The 15,911-nt window shown below is 42.4% G+C and overlaps 3 protein-coding genes across 3 annotated transcripts; 2 read left to right on the top strand and 1 right to left on the bottom strand.

Annotated features, from left to right (window-relative positions):
- The first annotated feature begins 90 nt into the window (after positions 1-90).
- LOC115685316 (early nodulin-like protein 14) lies at positions 91-916 on the top strand. Its single transcript, XM_030610358.2, has one exon. It carries the CDS (start codon positions 186-188, stop codon positions 774-776), a length of 591 nt encoding a protein of 196 aa, XP_030466218.1. The 5' UTR covers positions 91-185; the 3' UTR covers positions 777-916.
- A 124-nt stretch (positions 917-1,040) lies between these two features.
- On the bottom strand, positions 1,041-3,691 carry LOC115685315 (uncharacterized). Its single transcript, XM_030610356.2, has 5 exons — positions 3,364-3,691; positions 3,150-3,205; positions 2,869-2,923; positions 1,645-1,725; positions 1,041-1,561 (listed from the first exon to the last, which is right to left on the bottom strand). The coding sequence occupies exons 1-5, from the start codon at positions 3,566-3,568 to the stop codon at positions 1,314-1,316; spliced, it is 645 nt and encodes a 214-aa protein (XP_030466216.1). The 5' UTR covers positions 3,569-3,691; the 3' UTR covers positions 1,041-1,313.
- A 6,663-nt stretch (positions 3,692-10,354) lies between these two features.
- Positions 10,355-15,390, top strand: LOC115685279 (uncharacterized). The gene is made up of 7 exons (XM_030610313.2): positions 10,355-10,678; positions 10,862-11,066; positions 11,726-11,927; positions 12,224-12,417; positions 13,519-13,672; positions 14,118-14,282; positions 14,692-15,390. Exons 1-7 carry the CDS (start codon positions 10,519-10,521, stop codon positions 15,148-15,150), a joined length of 1,539 nt encoding a protein of 512 aa, XP_030466173.1. The 5' UTR covers positions 10,355-10,518; the 3' UTR covers positions 15,151-15,390.
- The last annotated feature ends 521 nt before the right edge of the window (positions 15,391-15,911 follow it).

Genomic DNA, 15,911 nt, shown 5'->3' with positions numbered 1-15,911 from the left:
CCCATCCCAGCTTCTCTCTCTCTCTCCAACGGCTAGTTCCACTTCTCATCTCTCCACGCTATATATATATCCCCCACAAGCACCCTCACAGGTCACAAGTAAAACCTACACCACCATCATCGCCTTACTATCGACGGCGAAGAAGCAGATAAAGCTTTTCTTTCCCACCATCAACCTCTCTTCCAATGGCAGCCTCTGCAACCTCTCTTCCATCTTCCCTCTCGCTGGCCCTTCTCCTCCTGCTCCTAATAAGCATGGTCTCCTCGTCGCGAGCGAGCGAGGTCGTCGTGGGGGGAGCCGCCAACGGCGGCGGGTGGAGGATCCCCTCCTCGGAGACGGCCTACACCCTCAACGCCTGGGCCGAGAGCTCCCGCTTCCAGATAGGCGACGCCCTCGTCTTCAAGTACGACGCCGCCCAGGACTCCGTCCTCCAGGTCACCAGGGCCGACTACCTGAGCTGCAGCGCCTCCAGCCCCGTGGCGCAGTACGTCAATAAGGGCGGCGAGGCCAAGGTGGAGCTGGAGAGGTCGGGCCCCTACTACTTCATCAGCGGGGCCCCGGGTCACTGCGAGAAGGGCCAGAAGTTGATCGTCCTCGTGTTGTCGCCCAGGAATGCCTACGCCAGGGTGAGCTCTCCGGCTCCCGCTCCTGCTCCGGCGGAGCACGAGGGGCCGGCAGTGGCTCCGACCAGTGGGGCTGCGAGACTGGGCCTCGAGAAGGGTTTGGGCTTGGCGGCGGGCTCGATGTTGGCGGTCTTCGGCTTGGGCTTGTTTTGAGTTGAAGATACAGGATTTCCGATTTGTGTGGGGGATGGGATGGAATTGTGATGTTCCCTTCTCGATTTGTTTACCATGATTCGTTCATTCTTTGGAATTTTGCAGGCTATCGAATTTAACATGTATTACTGTTGGCTTGAGCAATTCATTCATATTTTTTTCTGAAGAAGAAAGAAATTGTGCAGCATTTACCTTTTTAGTACGCTCTAATCCTAAACAGAGAAGAAAGTATATCCCCATGTCATCTCATTGAGAACAAGGCGCTTAACTACAATACTCCACACCCCTCACCACTGTCAAAATTCACCATTGTCAAAATTCAGCTGATGTTTTGGCCAAAGAAAAGAAAGAACAACATTAAAAGCTGATGTGTCAGAGTATTTGAAGTGCACGGCTACCCGAATGGCATGAATCATGCGAACGAGGCCAAATAAAAGAGCACCAGGAATGACCAAAGAACTCTGCAGATATAGATTGCAATGTACAAGCATGACACCGCTCTACAGAAAAGCAAGAAAAAGGGCCTGTGCAACAAAATCAATCTTCATCCGACGAAATCTCCACCAATCCCTTGATGACCTCATGGTCGTCTTCATCGTCTGAATCGTCGATCAGAGGTCCCTTAAAACCAGTTTTATTGCTACCAAGAAGCTCCTGCGCAGCTTTCTCCAGGAATGCCTTGGTGGTGGCTTGAACAGACTGGTACCCGGGAGACTGATACTTCCTCTTCCTCTCATAGCTCTTTGGCGCCCCTCTACTTAGTTCCCTCATACTCTGCCTCTGGTCTGCAAAAGAACCTCTCCATGAAACCTACTGCGATCTGTGGGCAACAATCGATGTCCTATGAAGAAAGTGATTGAAGGCATACCTGGGGTGAGATCAGGCAAAGAATGCTCGATGAAGCGGGTGGCTGCTTGGTGATTCAAGGTAGTAGAAGGCCGAAGTGGAGCTTCAGGAAGAAGAAACAAGGATGCAAGTACATCTTCAGTAAACAGTACAGTAAACAGGTTAAAACTAAAATACCAGGCACGGCAAACTGCTAAGTAGAATTGTTGGCGAATCATCTAGCACAACAATTAAAAGCAGCAGACAACACCAAGGAATTTCACCATTTCAAACAATTCTGATCATCCCATCCCACAAAAAATTTTGTGACAAAAATAAAGTTCTAGAAGTAATATGAAACTTTGCCATGACTCATTATTTAACATCTGACTTTCTTGGAAGTACTAATGAGGGGATTGAACAAGAATAGAGCTGGCAACACGGGTCATAAACCCAAGTTTTAACTCAAATTTAACTAAACCAGGAGCTTTGTAGCTCAAATTCTTCTTATGGGGGTTAGAATGGGTTCGCAATGAACTCTCTCTTTCGAACAGCTGATCTCTCTTTCATTTTTTCATTCGTCCTGAATCCTGATCCCGACGATCATATTCAGACCATAAAAAGAAAAATATCATTGCAATTACTCAACCAACCTCAGCATGGTATTTGTCCTTCGATTATGTTGCGACGAATGAAAAAATATCATCAATAGAAATTGCCATCAATTGAGCTTTTGTGCTAGGGTTAAGTGCTTCTCTGGCGAGCCTAAAGCAGTAATACTCTTTGTGAAGAGAATAGTGAACTTTCTGTGGAAGTGAAAAAGCATTCACTCATTAACTTCGGTGTCTGCCTTTTGAGTTCTCCCGTAGATTGTGCATTTGTCAAATAGTTGCCAGGCTGATGGGAGGATCTCTGGTGTTGGTTTTCTATATGATTCACTTTTCCCATATGTTTTTTTTCTCATTCCGATACGAAATACTAGCAGACGATTATGGTGAGTATGCTCCGGCAGATACTTATCACATGCGATAATGTCGCTCTATTTAGACTTCCTTGGCCGAACAACATCAGTTAAAAGACTCAAATTGGAAACCTAATGTATATAGACTAAACGGTTAAATGCATGTATAAAGGTTACTTATGATCAGATTAGGCACGACCGTATTTATGCAACTATGAATGAATATCGGTAACCCACTCAAACATACCAATTTGCCACCTCAACTGAAAGAATGAAATCCCAGTAACATAGCGACTTAGCGAGTACCTTTACTCAAATCCACAAGCCGCTCGAGTTTGCCTTCATACAAGCTTAGCCTCTCCTACAAACGTCGAAAAGGAACAAACAGAAGATCACACAAAGTAAGCCAGCACTCATAAAGAAATTGCTGCACACAATCAAGTTCAAGTAGAGGCCAGAGTCACGCAGAAATTAAGCTCATTCTACCGCCAGATATAAACCATCGAGCCAGGAATATGTTGTGATCGACATCTACAAGGAATCAGAACTGAAAAAAGAGAATACCCAGTGAGATTTTCAGCACTTACCAGCTCAGATTTGATAGGATGGCCGTCCGGGTCGACGCCATTACACCTCAACCTCACTGCATCACGCACAAAATACCGAGCCATCAGCTATCCAAGAAAACCCAAAAACCAGCGAAATGCGCGGCCCAAAATCAAGACCCGGAACCCAAATTTCCATCATCGAGGAAACCCAGAAGGTCGAAGGCCGGGAAAATGCGACGGGGAGGAGTGTTACCGGCCAGGAGGGTGGAAGCGGCCTTGGCGAGCACGAGCAGGGCACGGGCGCGCTGGAGCGGAGGCAGCTCGGCGAGGACGTCGGGGTCGGCGAGGGAGAGGAACTCCGGGAGCTGGGTCCGCAGCGCCTCCAGGCCCAGCAACGTGGACTTCGCCGAATGGAGCACCGGTTCCGGCACCATGCTCTCCCTCGGACCGCTTTCCATTGCAGCGTCCGAACGAATTCAATCTCCGGAATCACCAAAAATCTCTCTCTCTCGCTCGCTCGAGAAAATTTTAGGGCTTTAAAGCAGAAATGGTTGGGGTTTTAAGGTTGTTTCAACTCTTGACTTGTTCGAGAGAGAGGGGGGGTTGCACTTGCATTCGCCTGCCGAAGAGATTACGCGAGGGTGACGAGCGGATGTCGAAAACGAGAAGGGCACGGAAAATGCTCATGGGCTTGAGATGAATGGGCTTTTTGGTAAAAGCTATTCTTGCAATGAAAGGTGGACCGTGACAGCCCAATGACAAGAGGATCATAATATGATTCAAGGATAATAGCACAAATAATTCCTTAACTTTAATCTAATGTGTAATATTATTCTCGAATTATAAATTTATGCAACGTGATCCTTGAATTTTTCCCCAACGTGCAATGTCATCCCAAAACTTTTAGTTTGTTCATGTGATCCATGAATTATTGATAAATGTTCAATGTAATTCTTAAATTATTTCAATGTAATCATTAAATTATATAAATATATTTAAAAATTCATGGACCACATTGAACACTACACAAAATTTCATGAACCATACCGAATAAATAAAAAGTGCGAGAACGACATAACATGTTGGATCAAAATTCGGGCATTATTTTCAACAAATTAAAAATTCAAAGAGGACATTGAACATTAAACCAAATGTTTATAAACCGTCATTTCTGTAATTTCATTTCTGTAATTTATGGTGTCGCGAGTGCAGCCACATTGCTCACATTGGTCGTCTTAAAAAATGCGTCAGGACCTCAAGAGCAGACGTTTGTAAACTTTGCAGCTATATCAGTGAAAATTATAGAAAAGACTTGGCCGTATTCTATGTAAAGAAGAAGGTAGAAGGAATTTTGTGAAAAAAAAATGCATGAAAAATAAAGGCACGATGGTTTTTCACGCAGAGATAATGTTCCAACTTCCACAAAACGTCGACCTCCCAAGTAAAACTCAAAAAACAGTTGCGCCGACATAAACAGGCGACTAGGCGAGCACTGAGATCCTTAACTTCGATACAACCTTCTTGATAAAAAGAGAAACAAAAAAGAATCCGAAATCAAGAGCCGCCGCCGGCTACTTCCTTGGGTGAGTGTCTTCCGGCCTGGCGACGCCGGTGGCCACCTTGGCGACGTCCCCGGCATCGGCCTCGGGCTTCTTCAGCACGTAGAGCGCGAAGTAGCCGACGGCCCCGGTTATGAGCAAGCCGGCGACGGCCATGGCGGGGAAGCTGTAGGGCAGGCTGCGACGCTGGTGCAGGACCTCGCCGGGCCCGCATCCGGGCGGCCGCTTCGACGCCTCGACTCCGGCGGCCCTCACTTCTTCCGGGCTCATCTTGTGGGTGTCCGCCATTTTCCGCCAATCTCGATCTCCTTCCTTCGCCATCTCCCTTCTCGTTCGATTTCTTGATCGTCTTCTTCTTCTTTCGCTCGGGATAATGTCGGACGGGTTTGGAGATCGAGGTGTTGAGGGACCGAAGTGCGCGCTTCGTCGTACACCACGTGGCAGTTTGCATGTCTGCCTCTTCCTGTAGCATGGGACACGTGGTTTTTCGTATATACGTACATGGCGCGATCGGAGAGGGAAGAACCCACATATCTAACACCATGGATTTTGTGTAGTCGAGGGATATTTTTGAAGACTACTAATTTGCAAATAATAATTATTGTAAGCGATAGAAGTAACCAATTTTAAGAAAATATTTTTCAAATTATTCATTTTTTATGAAACAAATAAAATTTTAAATGAATAAGTCACAAAATAAAATGTATGTCGTTTTATTAATAAATTACTCCAGGGATCAAATTTGTTGCCCTACGCAGTCCCTTGTGAACGTATGATCTCGCTTTTCTTTCCCACGGCTATCATGCTTTTGATTGATTTAGTCTAATATGTAAAACTGACTCGTTTGTTTTATATAGTTGAAAAAAAGGATGGAAGAATTCGCTCGCGAAACGACCATTCTTTTTAACAATTTGACAATTTAGAGGTTTGGTCGTAACTGTTGATCTAGTCTACGACTAGTTATTCCAATTCTCACCAAAATCAGAGCACAAATAAAATATCCACGCACTAAGTAATCTGAGATTGATTCAAAGGTTATCGCCAGAACCAGAGCACAAATAAAATATCCGCATTATATGCAATTGATTCAAAATTATCTCCGCCGGTGGTTACCAATTCTATTGTCAATATTTGTTACCTGAGATTCTTTCTAAATGTATATATATAGAAGTCATCACTAATTCGAAAAAATTCACAACTCAGAAATCAAATACACAATCAGAAATCAAATACACAATCTTCTCTCATTCTCTTCTCTCACTGACAGTTGTCCCTATTTCTATCGGTACCTAATCGATTATCTGGATGGAACTAGCGCAACACCCTGTTGCTATGATTTCCCACTTGAAAACGAGTTCTCTTAATCCACAATCGAAATCGGAAGCATGAAACTGCTTTTATCACTGGTCAATTCCATAGCGGGCTTAAAGTCCTTTTGACGGTTTTTTATTAATCATTTTGAACCATTATTTATGAATAAATGAGTCAATTAAAAAAGTTAATCATATCATGGGCAGAGACTACAGATAAGGACAAGGGTTTTGCTACCGCCCAATGAGCATCCATTCCCACGTATTCTTTTACAGAGATTACATTTTAATGGCCAAGAAAAAAGAAAAAGAAACAAGAGAAAAAAAATCAAAATACACGTATTCTTTTACCCCCTCCCTCATTCGGTACCATCTTCTCTTCTCCAACGACAGACTATTAACGACGGTCGGACTCTCGGAGATTTCCATAACGTCGACCTCGCCCCGAATCATGTGTCTTGGAACAGCTGCAGCATCCTCGTAAGAACGCCATTGAATTCTATCCTGACAGTTCTTGTTTATGAAAAGTGAAAGTACGCAACAAGGGCGTATTCAACGGGAAGGTTCTCGCCCTGTCCCCGACATCTATCTCCGCCAATAATGTCCCCTGGGCGAAAGGGGCCACTCAGGACAAGTGGGTTGGTTTGTTGGCATCCACCACGACAGCGACGGCATCGTGGGGGTGTTGTCGATGGAGCGGCTCTGGCCAGAATTGGCTCCGTCCTCCGCGGAGTTAGCATCGATTCGGTCGATGATGACGGGTACCGCTAGCTCGTTCTCCGGTGACGGCTCAGACGGAGCCAGATCAGCCACCGTCAAGAGGATGAGATACATGTCTACTTCTTTCTGATTAGATCAAAAGAGGGAGAGAGCATCGGCGACAGGGACCGAGTCGGGAGACAAAGTGAAGACACGACCGTCCGGGTCGGGGACGGCGGGACCAAATGGTGCGGCAAAGAGCAAGAAAAGGAGAGGAATGGGTTGATGGAGGCAGTGTGTTGTTGATGACGGGCCATGTTTTGTGTTAAATTCACATGTGAAGTATCGGTTGACTCCATCGGAACGCCCTGCAACTGGCGACGAGCATCATGACCACTAGAAGGTTCAGTTTATAAAATCATGCAGACCTAGTTATATATGACTCTCCACATTTCACTTCTCAAATTTAATTTCAAGAACCTAAAAGTCAAAACTATGAAAGCAGCAAACTTTAGAAAGATTCAATCAGACTCGAAAACTTTCAATCTAGACTCGGAGGAGAGCCGTCACAATCACTCGGAGATTCTAATTGAAAAATGAAAGGAGCTTACATGCATCAGAACCTCAGCTCCTCTATCATCCGTAATAGCAAGCATAGCGAAAAGATGTACCTTTCAGTTTGAATTAACTAATGCTTGATCTTTGACCCCAAAAGAAAAAAACTAATGCTTGATCATTTCTAGTCGGAAGGCCGATACATATAGACTGACCAAGACTCCAGAACACGTAATTACAAGGTTAACATCCCTCATGCGAGTCGTATATGTTCACTTCCTGGCACGAACATCCGAAGGTGGGTCGTGGGTGGTGACTCCGTTCCCGACTATGGTGCGCGCGTCCCTCGTGTTCCTCTTGTCTTTGTAGAAGACGTAATAACCCGCCGCCGCCGCCAGGAGGATCCTGCCGACCGACATCGCCCTCGGGCTCATCGGCCAGTTCCTCCCGCCCGCCCTCGCCTTGTACGCATCGTCCACTGCCATCTCCTGCTCTCTCTGTCTCTCTTAAGAGAACTCACCGACCTGAGGTTGATGAAATGAAACAAAGGTGATACAGGTCTGATCAAATGGGGTAGGAATCGGTTAAGGTTGACCCAACACGTTTACGTAGGTGTCGAGCAAAGGCGACCCTCCGTGGGTCTGGCACATGTTTGTGTCCTTACAAATGTCGTTCTTTAGCGTTCGTACGTAGCATCGTTGCAACTGGCGGTTTCTTTCTGCATGGTACTCCACGCCCCTTCGGCGCTTCTTCCCTGGTAAAACAAAGACTATTTCGCGACCTATCTTCAAAACGAAGTCAAATGTGTATGGACAGTGCATGTTTATTCCACGTAATTCAGGTAGGACGAAAGGTGAGGATGGGTCATCCTTAGCTGCCAGAATCTTTGGCAAATATGTCATTAATTATTGTTATTTTCTTAGTTATTTGATGCTACTCTGCTAATAAAATTAAGAAAATTGTTCAAAAAATTCTAAATCTATTGCATTTTTGTTAATTCATTCATAAACTTTTTCAATTTTGCCAATTAAGTTCTCAATCTTTTAGCGTTTTGCCAATTGAGTCTACCTGATCAATTTTGACCGAAAATTGCTGACGTGGACGCCGACCGTCCTATGTGGTACAGCTGGTGCTGATGTAGATAAATTTTAATGATATTTTAATAATTATAGTTTTTTTATTAATTTTTTATTCTTTTCTTCTCTTTTCCTCGCCCAACGTTAGCGACCGCCGCCGGCCATCGACGAGGCCCGACGGTGGCTGGCGGAGGGAAAAAGGGAAAGAAAAAAAAGAAAAGAAGAAAAAAGAAAAGAAGGAAAAGAGAAGAAAAAGAAAAAAATATTAAAATTTATCAAAATTTGTCCATATCAACGATTTCCAGTCAAAATTGACTGAATGGATTCAATTGACAAAATTGAAAGGTTTATCACTGAATTGTAAAAGTGTAATAGGTTTATGACTTTTTGGATAATTTTCCTTAATAAAATATTTTCTTCTTCCTTACCAAAAAAAAAAAATACTTTCTTCTTCTTTTAATCAAAAGAAACGAAATTATGTTTGGCCTTGCTTTCGGGATTTATACAATGGGAAGAAATCTTCCATTTTCAAAAAACCCCAAATGATTCATGGTAAGTTTTGAATGCTTTCCTTCAAAATGCCTTCTGAAATCAACAAACTTACTTCACAGTTCTAAAATTATAAACAAGTAGCTGCTTCATAGGAACAAAAGCTACACATAATTTATCTTTATCTGGCTTTTTAATCATGAAAATACTACTTATATAACTAACATAAATGCACTCGATTTATATGGAATCATTTATAACTAGCGGTTTCATCATAGAGATAAATTGATTCCATAAATTGCAGTTCATGTAATCAAATGATGATGTCGCATATTATGCCTTGAAATGTTGCATCGATGATATAAAATGAGACACATTATTGACAATGCGTATGATCATAATTACATGTCATCGATTGTTTATCTTGATCAATTTCAAATATAATAATATTGCATTAATATGTAGGTGCACTGGCTATGATCATTAACGATTTTTGTTTAATTAAGCATAACTTAAGAATAAAGAACCTTTTGGAAGCTATCTACTGTTTTAAAAAAGCCGCAACTTCCTTGGGATCGAAGAGCAAGTTATCTGATTCCAGGGCAATAGTTACGCTGTCAATAACAAACCGTCACACTGCAAAACGTTATAGGACCATCTTGCTCCAACGTGTACAAGATTATTGAAAAACAAAATAAGAGCATACTTGATACGATCTTCACCGAATGTGGTTATACTTAACACATAACGTATTGGATTATATAGTTAAATAATTAATAGATGCAGCCCTAGCAATTTTAATTTTTTTGGCTGATTATAATCATAGGTAACACAGAATGGATAGCGTGCCAATGCGATCAGTCCTTTGGTACGTTCGTGCGAATATGCTTTGACATATGCTTGTTAAATGTGAAGAAAATTGGTGACCGGATGACTAGGGGTGTGCAAACGGAACCGCCCAAACCGGGAACCGCCTGGACCGGACTGGGCCGACACTATTTGGGCGGTTCTAAGGGGTGCCGGTCCGGTTCCCGGTTCCTAAAAGTGGAACCGGTGTCCGGACGGTCCGGTTCCCGGTTCCAAGGGGGAACCAGACCAGACCGAACCGACAGGACCGGACCGACATATTTTTTCTTCAAAAAAATTAATAAAATGTAAACTAAATCCTAAGTGAACTTTATTGACATAAATTATTTGATAAAAATTAGTAAAATATGAACTAAACTCTAAGTGAACTTCATTGATATAAATTCATTGATAAAAATTAGTAAAATGTGAACTAAATCCTAAGTATTTGACAAAAAAAAAAACTAAATCCTAAGTGACCGGTTCTATTGGACCGGACCGGAACCGGACCGACGGTCCGGTCCGGTTCCCGGTCCTAGGACCAAACGATCCGGTCCACGATTCTCAAAATTGAGAACCGGTTTTCCCGGTCCGGTTTCCGGTTACATTCGGAGCCGGACCGGATCGAAAATCGATCACCCTACGGATGAGTGGCTCATCCGACCGTCAAGCGATCATTTTTCCAATTTTTACCTCGGAGGACTCGAAAAGTCAAACCCTAGGAGGGAATCTCCCTCTCTGTTCGCAAATCTTCTCTTTCCTTCTTCACCTCTCTCTCTCCCTCCCTCTCTCTCTTGCTTCAGCCATGGTCGCATGCCCCACCTTGATCTTGATTCACACGTAAGCGCACGGTGATTCGAATTGAACCCAGAAGATGAAGCTCAGTTTGGCTCTGACACTCATCGTCATCGCCATAGCCAAACTCCCCGCGCCCGCCGTCACGGCGAGCTCGCCTCATTGCCAGGCATGGCTCGTCCAGTCCATCCCCACCGACATGCCCCTCCTCCGCCGCGTCCCCGGCGTCCTCTCCACCGGTAAGCGCCTCCCCCCTCCCCTCTTCCGCCGCGACGATTGCGTTTCGACTGAGCAGTGCGGTGCAGTTTGGTTTAGGAAGTGTATAATTGAAGGAACGGAGTAGGAGAGAGTGGGGCTGGTGTTAAAAATTGGATCTTTTTTTAAGTGTATTAGTTGCTGATAGGGTAAACGAATGGTTTTAGCGGATGTGCTGCGGTGGTTGGCGGGGAACTCGACGAAGAAGCTGGACATCATAGCGCAGTACTGGCAGCTGAATGCTCGCCCCGATGATCCCCGCTCCGGCGATTATGGTTACTCTCGGTCTGATATGCTCCGGTTCGGGGCCGATTTGGGTCGGGGTGTTTACAAAGCCATCGAAGATGCCGCTGATCGGAATGTCACCATCAGGTAATTGCGGGTATTGCTTGCTCGTGCCCTTTGCATATGCTGATTTGTGGGGTGTAAAGTAGCCATTGGGGCTTTGCCTTTGGGGTATTTCGCAAATGGATAATCGTGGCCACCTTTTGTTTTGTATCTGGTAGTTTGTTTCATAGTTTTGTTGCTCCTGCCCTTTAATCACACTATGTGTCAACATGTCAAACGATTGCTTATTGTAAGTTTCTGAAGCACGTGGTAGGTAATTTGCTTAACATGTTCTCCCAAAGTAAAATCCCGGAAGTCGTCTATCTTGGAGAACTGCATGAATGCTAAGTGATGGAATTTGATGTACATTTCACTTTGAGAAAGTAAAAGTACCTCCATTGGAGAATCCTAGTCCTCCAAAAGTTCCAAGGGAGCCTCAGGTAGGAGATTAATCCGATGGATGAAGATAGTGAACGACTGTAGTGCCAGAATTAGTTACCAAAGCAGTGAGAAAATCATTACTTTAGAGAAGTGTGAAGCCCGATATTAAGTATGTAGGAAGTAAAGCAAAATGTATATGCTTCATAAGCCCGGACTCATTTTCTCGAGGCTTCTGCTTTCATATTTACCATATCTATTAGAGATGTTCTCATTTACTTCTTGCAAACATTAGCCCACCTCTGAAAAATATTAAACTTTATCAGGCTTTTACAGCACTCAGGAGTGTATCCTGACTATGACAAAGAACCAAATGACCTTGCTTCAGGAAGGACAAACGTCAAGTCTGCAACTCTGTTATTTACCAAATGGTGGGGATCAGGCATAGTTCATGCCAAAGTGTGGATATCAGATAATCGAGATGTTTATATTGGATCCGCGAACAATGATTGGAAGTCCCTTTCTCAGGTACATGCTTTACTTAAGAAGTCCCTTTCTCAGGAATATAGTATTGCCTTTTCTCCATTTATTATTGGTGAGGATAACGATCCGACTGTGGCTAAATAAATTTTGACTGAACAAAAGAAGAGGTGAGGGTTCTCAGCTATAAGCGTCCCATTCTTGTTGGCAAGTAAGATTGTAGGAGATTGTGCCACACTTACACCATTTTTAAGACATATCGCCTATTTTTCATCTCTACAATCTGTAGATTTGTTTGTGTATTAGAGCCATATAGAAGAATTATAATGATCAAATCTTTACAGGTGAAGGAACTTGGAATATACCTTGTTAATTGTCCCAAAATAGCAAAGAAGGTGGAATCCTACAATGACAACTTGTGGAAACTTTCCTCTCTCAATGCTTCAGCTTACACAAAGAATGTCTGGGATCAACAATGGCAGATCACCAGAAAAGTTCCCTGTTGGTCACATTTCCTTGAATCTGAAGAGCGATGCAAGTATGACAAAAGCATCCATATTGCACCTTTTCTTGTGCGACTCTTTTGCCTGCATAATTTAAGAATTTGTGAATCATTATGCTCTTCTTTTTTTAACCCCTTGCATTTGGTTGCATTGTTCATTTTCTTTGTTTCTTTGGGTGATAGAAAAGTTCATTTTTATTTCATAAAGAATGTCTCTGCTCCATAGGATTTTCTGCTGTATCACTTTTAGTCAAGGAATTTCCTTTTTTGGTCTTTCAACCATCAGATTAACTCTAGGCTCAGGTCTGAAACTCCTGAGGTTATGATGATTGATAAGTGATGGGTAATTGGAATCTTCTGTTGTTTGTTAAGATTGTTTTTGGTGCTGCAGCTTAAAGTTTTTAATAGATTTTTTAGTTTTATCTTTGTCGGAGTTCTTTCAAAATGGTTATGACGACAACAACAAACCAAGCCTTATCCCACTAGGTTGGATCAGCTATAAATGTTTGCCAAATGTATCTTAAATACTTATTCCTTGCATTTGCTTCTTATTTTTCAGTTTGTTTTCTCCCAGAAGATTGAACGATATGAGTAAAGAGAAAGTAGAACAGTTCTTATGTATGGTAAATAGCTTTTGAAAGAAGAAAAGTAAAAATATCCAGATTGAAAGGAAGATATTGGATTTTATTTTTTCAAACTGTTCATTTTGGAAATGCTGTTCTGCGGGACTGATGAGTAAGCAGATATTCTCCAGTGCATGGTACATAGCCTTTAAAAGAAGAAAGAAGTTTCTAAAATAAGAGACAAGGACAGGATTTACTCTCTTGAGGACTTCTAGTTGGATGCCTGTCTATAACTGGATAGACACGGCTGACTCTGGTTTGGCAACTCCAATGCTTAGACTTGGTCGCAGGCTTCTGTCAAAAAGTTATTCTTAAATTTGAAATCAGCAGCTTATTCTTGGTCTGATATTAGCCGGTGGTGTGATGTCGTAACCATTCGATCAGTTTAGTGCTCAATTAAATGGTTTTGTGCTTGATTTGCTTTGAGTTCACTTGCCATCATAATGATCTGGTGAAGGTTGATTTTGACATTTTCTGGGTCCACTTATTGTTATGAGCAAATATGTCATGGCAGGTCGCCTCTTCCTCGATCTGTGGAGGTTCCTCATGTAGCAGGCTATCCAGTCCTGTCACATCCTCACATGTTTCGTCTTCCATTAGATACTCCTGGACGTAATCATACATCTTCCCAATCTCAACTTAGCTATCTTTCTTTTGCTCCTCCAGAGGTAACTTGTAAACCTATCTATTTAACATTTGTAATTTTGTCTTGATATAGAAAGTAAGAATTGCATTTAGACATCATCAAAATAGTTAGCCATCACAGGTTAGACTTGTTTCATCGTATAATTGTTGTTGAATCAAAAGATAAAGAATGAATGGTTGCATTTTAAGTTGAGTTTATTAAGTTTGTTGATTTGCGATATCGCAGTTCCGGTGTCTATGTGCTCAATTAGAATTTGGCTAATTGACCCAGTCTAGTTGTCTATTGTCTTCTATCTGATATCTTAGCAAGTAAACTTTTTCTGTGTGGATTCCTTCATGAATAATGAGGGTGCTCAACTTTTAAGTAGATTGGATCACATTGCGATTGCTCCACTGATCCTTTTTGAGGATCCCCTAAGTTTCATCTGACAAGTTCTATCTTTAACATACAATATACTGCCATTGCAGCTGTCATTTGGCAAGGTCCAGGCTGACGAACAGGCGTGGGTTGACACGATTAAATCAGTTGGAAGTGGAGCCACCGTTAGGATCAGCACAATGGACTGGCTTGGTCAATCACAATATGCTGATCAAACTGTTTATTGGTCATCCATTTCTTCTGCTGTGTCAGAGGTAGGCTCCTTTCTTGCGACAGTTGCTGCCCTTGTTTGTATGTGTAAATCCAAATCATCTGATAAAAGTCAATATGATGTTCTTTTAGAATCATTTCAGTCTTGCATCTGCCCGATTCCATTTTCTTTTATGGAGATGGCTGTCATTGGCTTCTTGTTTTGCTTGGAACAGAAAAATGACAATGCTTTCAGCTTGTTGTAAGCAGTAGTATTTTCCTGCTATCACCATACGCCACTTTTGTTTTGAAATGAATAAGGAAAATGTGTAAAGCTTTTGCTGTGATGAACTGCTCACTGACAAAATGGGTTAATCACACAGGCTATTTTTTATTTATCTTTTTTGGCCAACTTTATTTCCTCCCACATGCTGTTACTGGGAACATATTTTCTGAGGGAACGATAATTTTCAGGTTGTCTTTTCTAAGCATGCCAAAGTGAAGATATTGGTAGCACATTGGGCACATTTCATAAACAACACTGATGTTTACCTGAAATCTCTCCTCTATTCCAATGTCCTCTGCTCCTCTTCAAAATACAACAAGTGTTCTGGCAAAGTTGAGATCAAATACTACAAAGTGCCGGGTTTTAACATGACTGGAGCTGCGATTAGGAAAGGGACTAGCACCGGGAATCTGTATCCTGGTTACACCCGGGTCAACCATGGAAAGTATGCTGTTAGCGATGTGAGAGCCCACGTTGGAACAAGCAACCTCATATGGGACTATTTCTATACTACTGCTGGCGTCGGCTTCGGGACGTATGACCAGGACATAGTTTCGCAGCTTCAAGAAGTCTTCGATGCTGATTGGGATTCACCATATGCTGTTCCTGTGGAAGAGTCCGAGGAGGGGCACTCGTTTTCGAGCTGACTAGTGCCTACACACGAGTTACGGACCGGCTACAGTTAACCGAAAGGGGCACAACGACAATCAAATGAAGTCTTCTAACACGAAGGGTACGGCCAATGGAGTCGTGCTGCTCTTTGAGACGAGGACATTTGTTTGGACTTCAATTTGACCAGAATGATTCGTTTGTAGTTAACAATGGAATAAAGCATTTCTTTCCGCTTTTTAATCTCAAACTGAAAAGAACCAGCTTCATTGCTTGTATACATTATCTCAAGACAGCATTTCTTTAAGCTACACCAAAATCATCAACACGAGATGAAAGCGGGTGGAGCTTATTAAGAACATAAAGTTGACACTAGCTGAACATGAAATGCTGGAATACAAGCATGAATTTGTAGAAAAATCGCATGGAAAAAAAATTAACTCAAAGACACAAAATTTGGTCATGGGACTAAAGGAAAATTCGGGGGATAACGACACAAGTGATCTTTGAACTTTGACTTAATATGAAATTTAGTTTAATGTGCAATATTGTCTCTTAATTTTTTATTTATTCAATGTGGTCTCTAAACTTTTGATACATATTCGATCTAGTCTCTGAACTATATAAAAATGTTATCGAAAGTTACGTGACTACATGAACAAATTAAGAATTCAGGAACTATATTGAATAAATTAAAAATTTAGGGATGACATTAAATAAATCGAAAGTTCAGAGATGACATTATATATGGAGTTAAAGTTCACGGAGCATTCACGTCATTTTCCCACGATTCGGGGGA

The sequence above is a fragment of the Syzygium oleosum genome, unplaced genomic scaffold, assembly GCF_021117445.2.
Source record: "Syzygium oleosum isolate NSW1041296 unplaced genomic scaffold, Sole_v2.1 Sole_v2.04, whole genome shotgun sequence".
Taxonomy (NCBI): Eukaryota; Viridiplantae; Streptophyta; class Magnoliopsida; order Myrtales; family Myrtaceae; genus Syzygium; species Syzygium oleosum.
The sequence above is the reverse complement of the archived record's forward strand: the minus strand, read 5'-3'. Positions and strand labels throughout refer to the sequence as shown.

Bases quoted from the DNA above. Each gene is read 5' to 3' on its own strand.
- LOC115685316 (XM_030610358.2), top strand. From the start codon at position 186: ATGGCAGCCTCTGCAACCTCTCTTCCATCTTCCCTCTCGCTGGCCCTT.
- LOC115685315 (XM_030610356.2), bottom strand. From the start codon at position 3,568: ATGGAAAGCGGTCCGAGGGAGAGCATGGTGCCGGAACCGGTGCTCCAT. The intron at 1,726-2,868 runs GTACTCGCTAAG...TTCTTCCTGAAG, and splicing joins GCTTGTGGATTTGAGTAAAG to CTCCACTTCGGCCTTCTACT. The intron at 1,562-1,644 runs GTATGCCTTCAA...GTTCTTTTGCAG, and splicing joins TTTGCCTGATCTCACCCCAG to ACCAGAGGCAGAGTATGAGG.
- LOC115685279 (XM_030610313.2), top strand. From the start codon at position 10,519: ATGAAGCTCAGTTTGGCTCTGACACTCATCGTCATCGCCATAGCCAAA. The intron at 13,673-14,117 runs GTAACTTGTAAA...CTGCCATTGCAG, and splicing joins TTTCTTTTGCTCCTCCAGAG to CTGTCATTTGGCAAGGTCCA. The intron at 14,283-14,691 runs GTAGGCTCCTTT...GATAATTTTCAG, and splicing joins TTTCTTCTGCTGTGTCAGAG to GTTGTCTTTTCTAAGCATGC.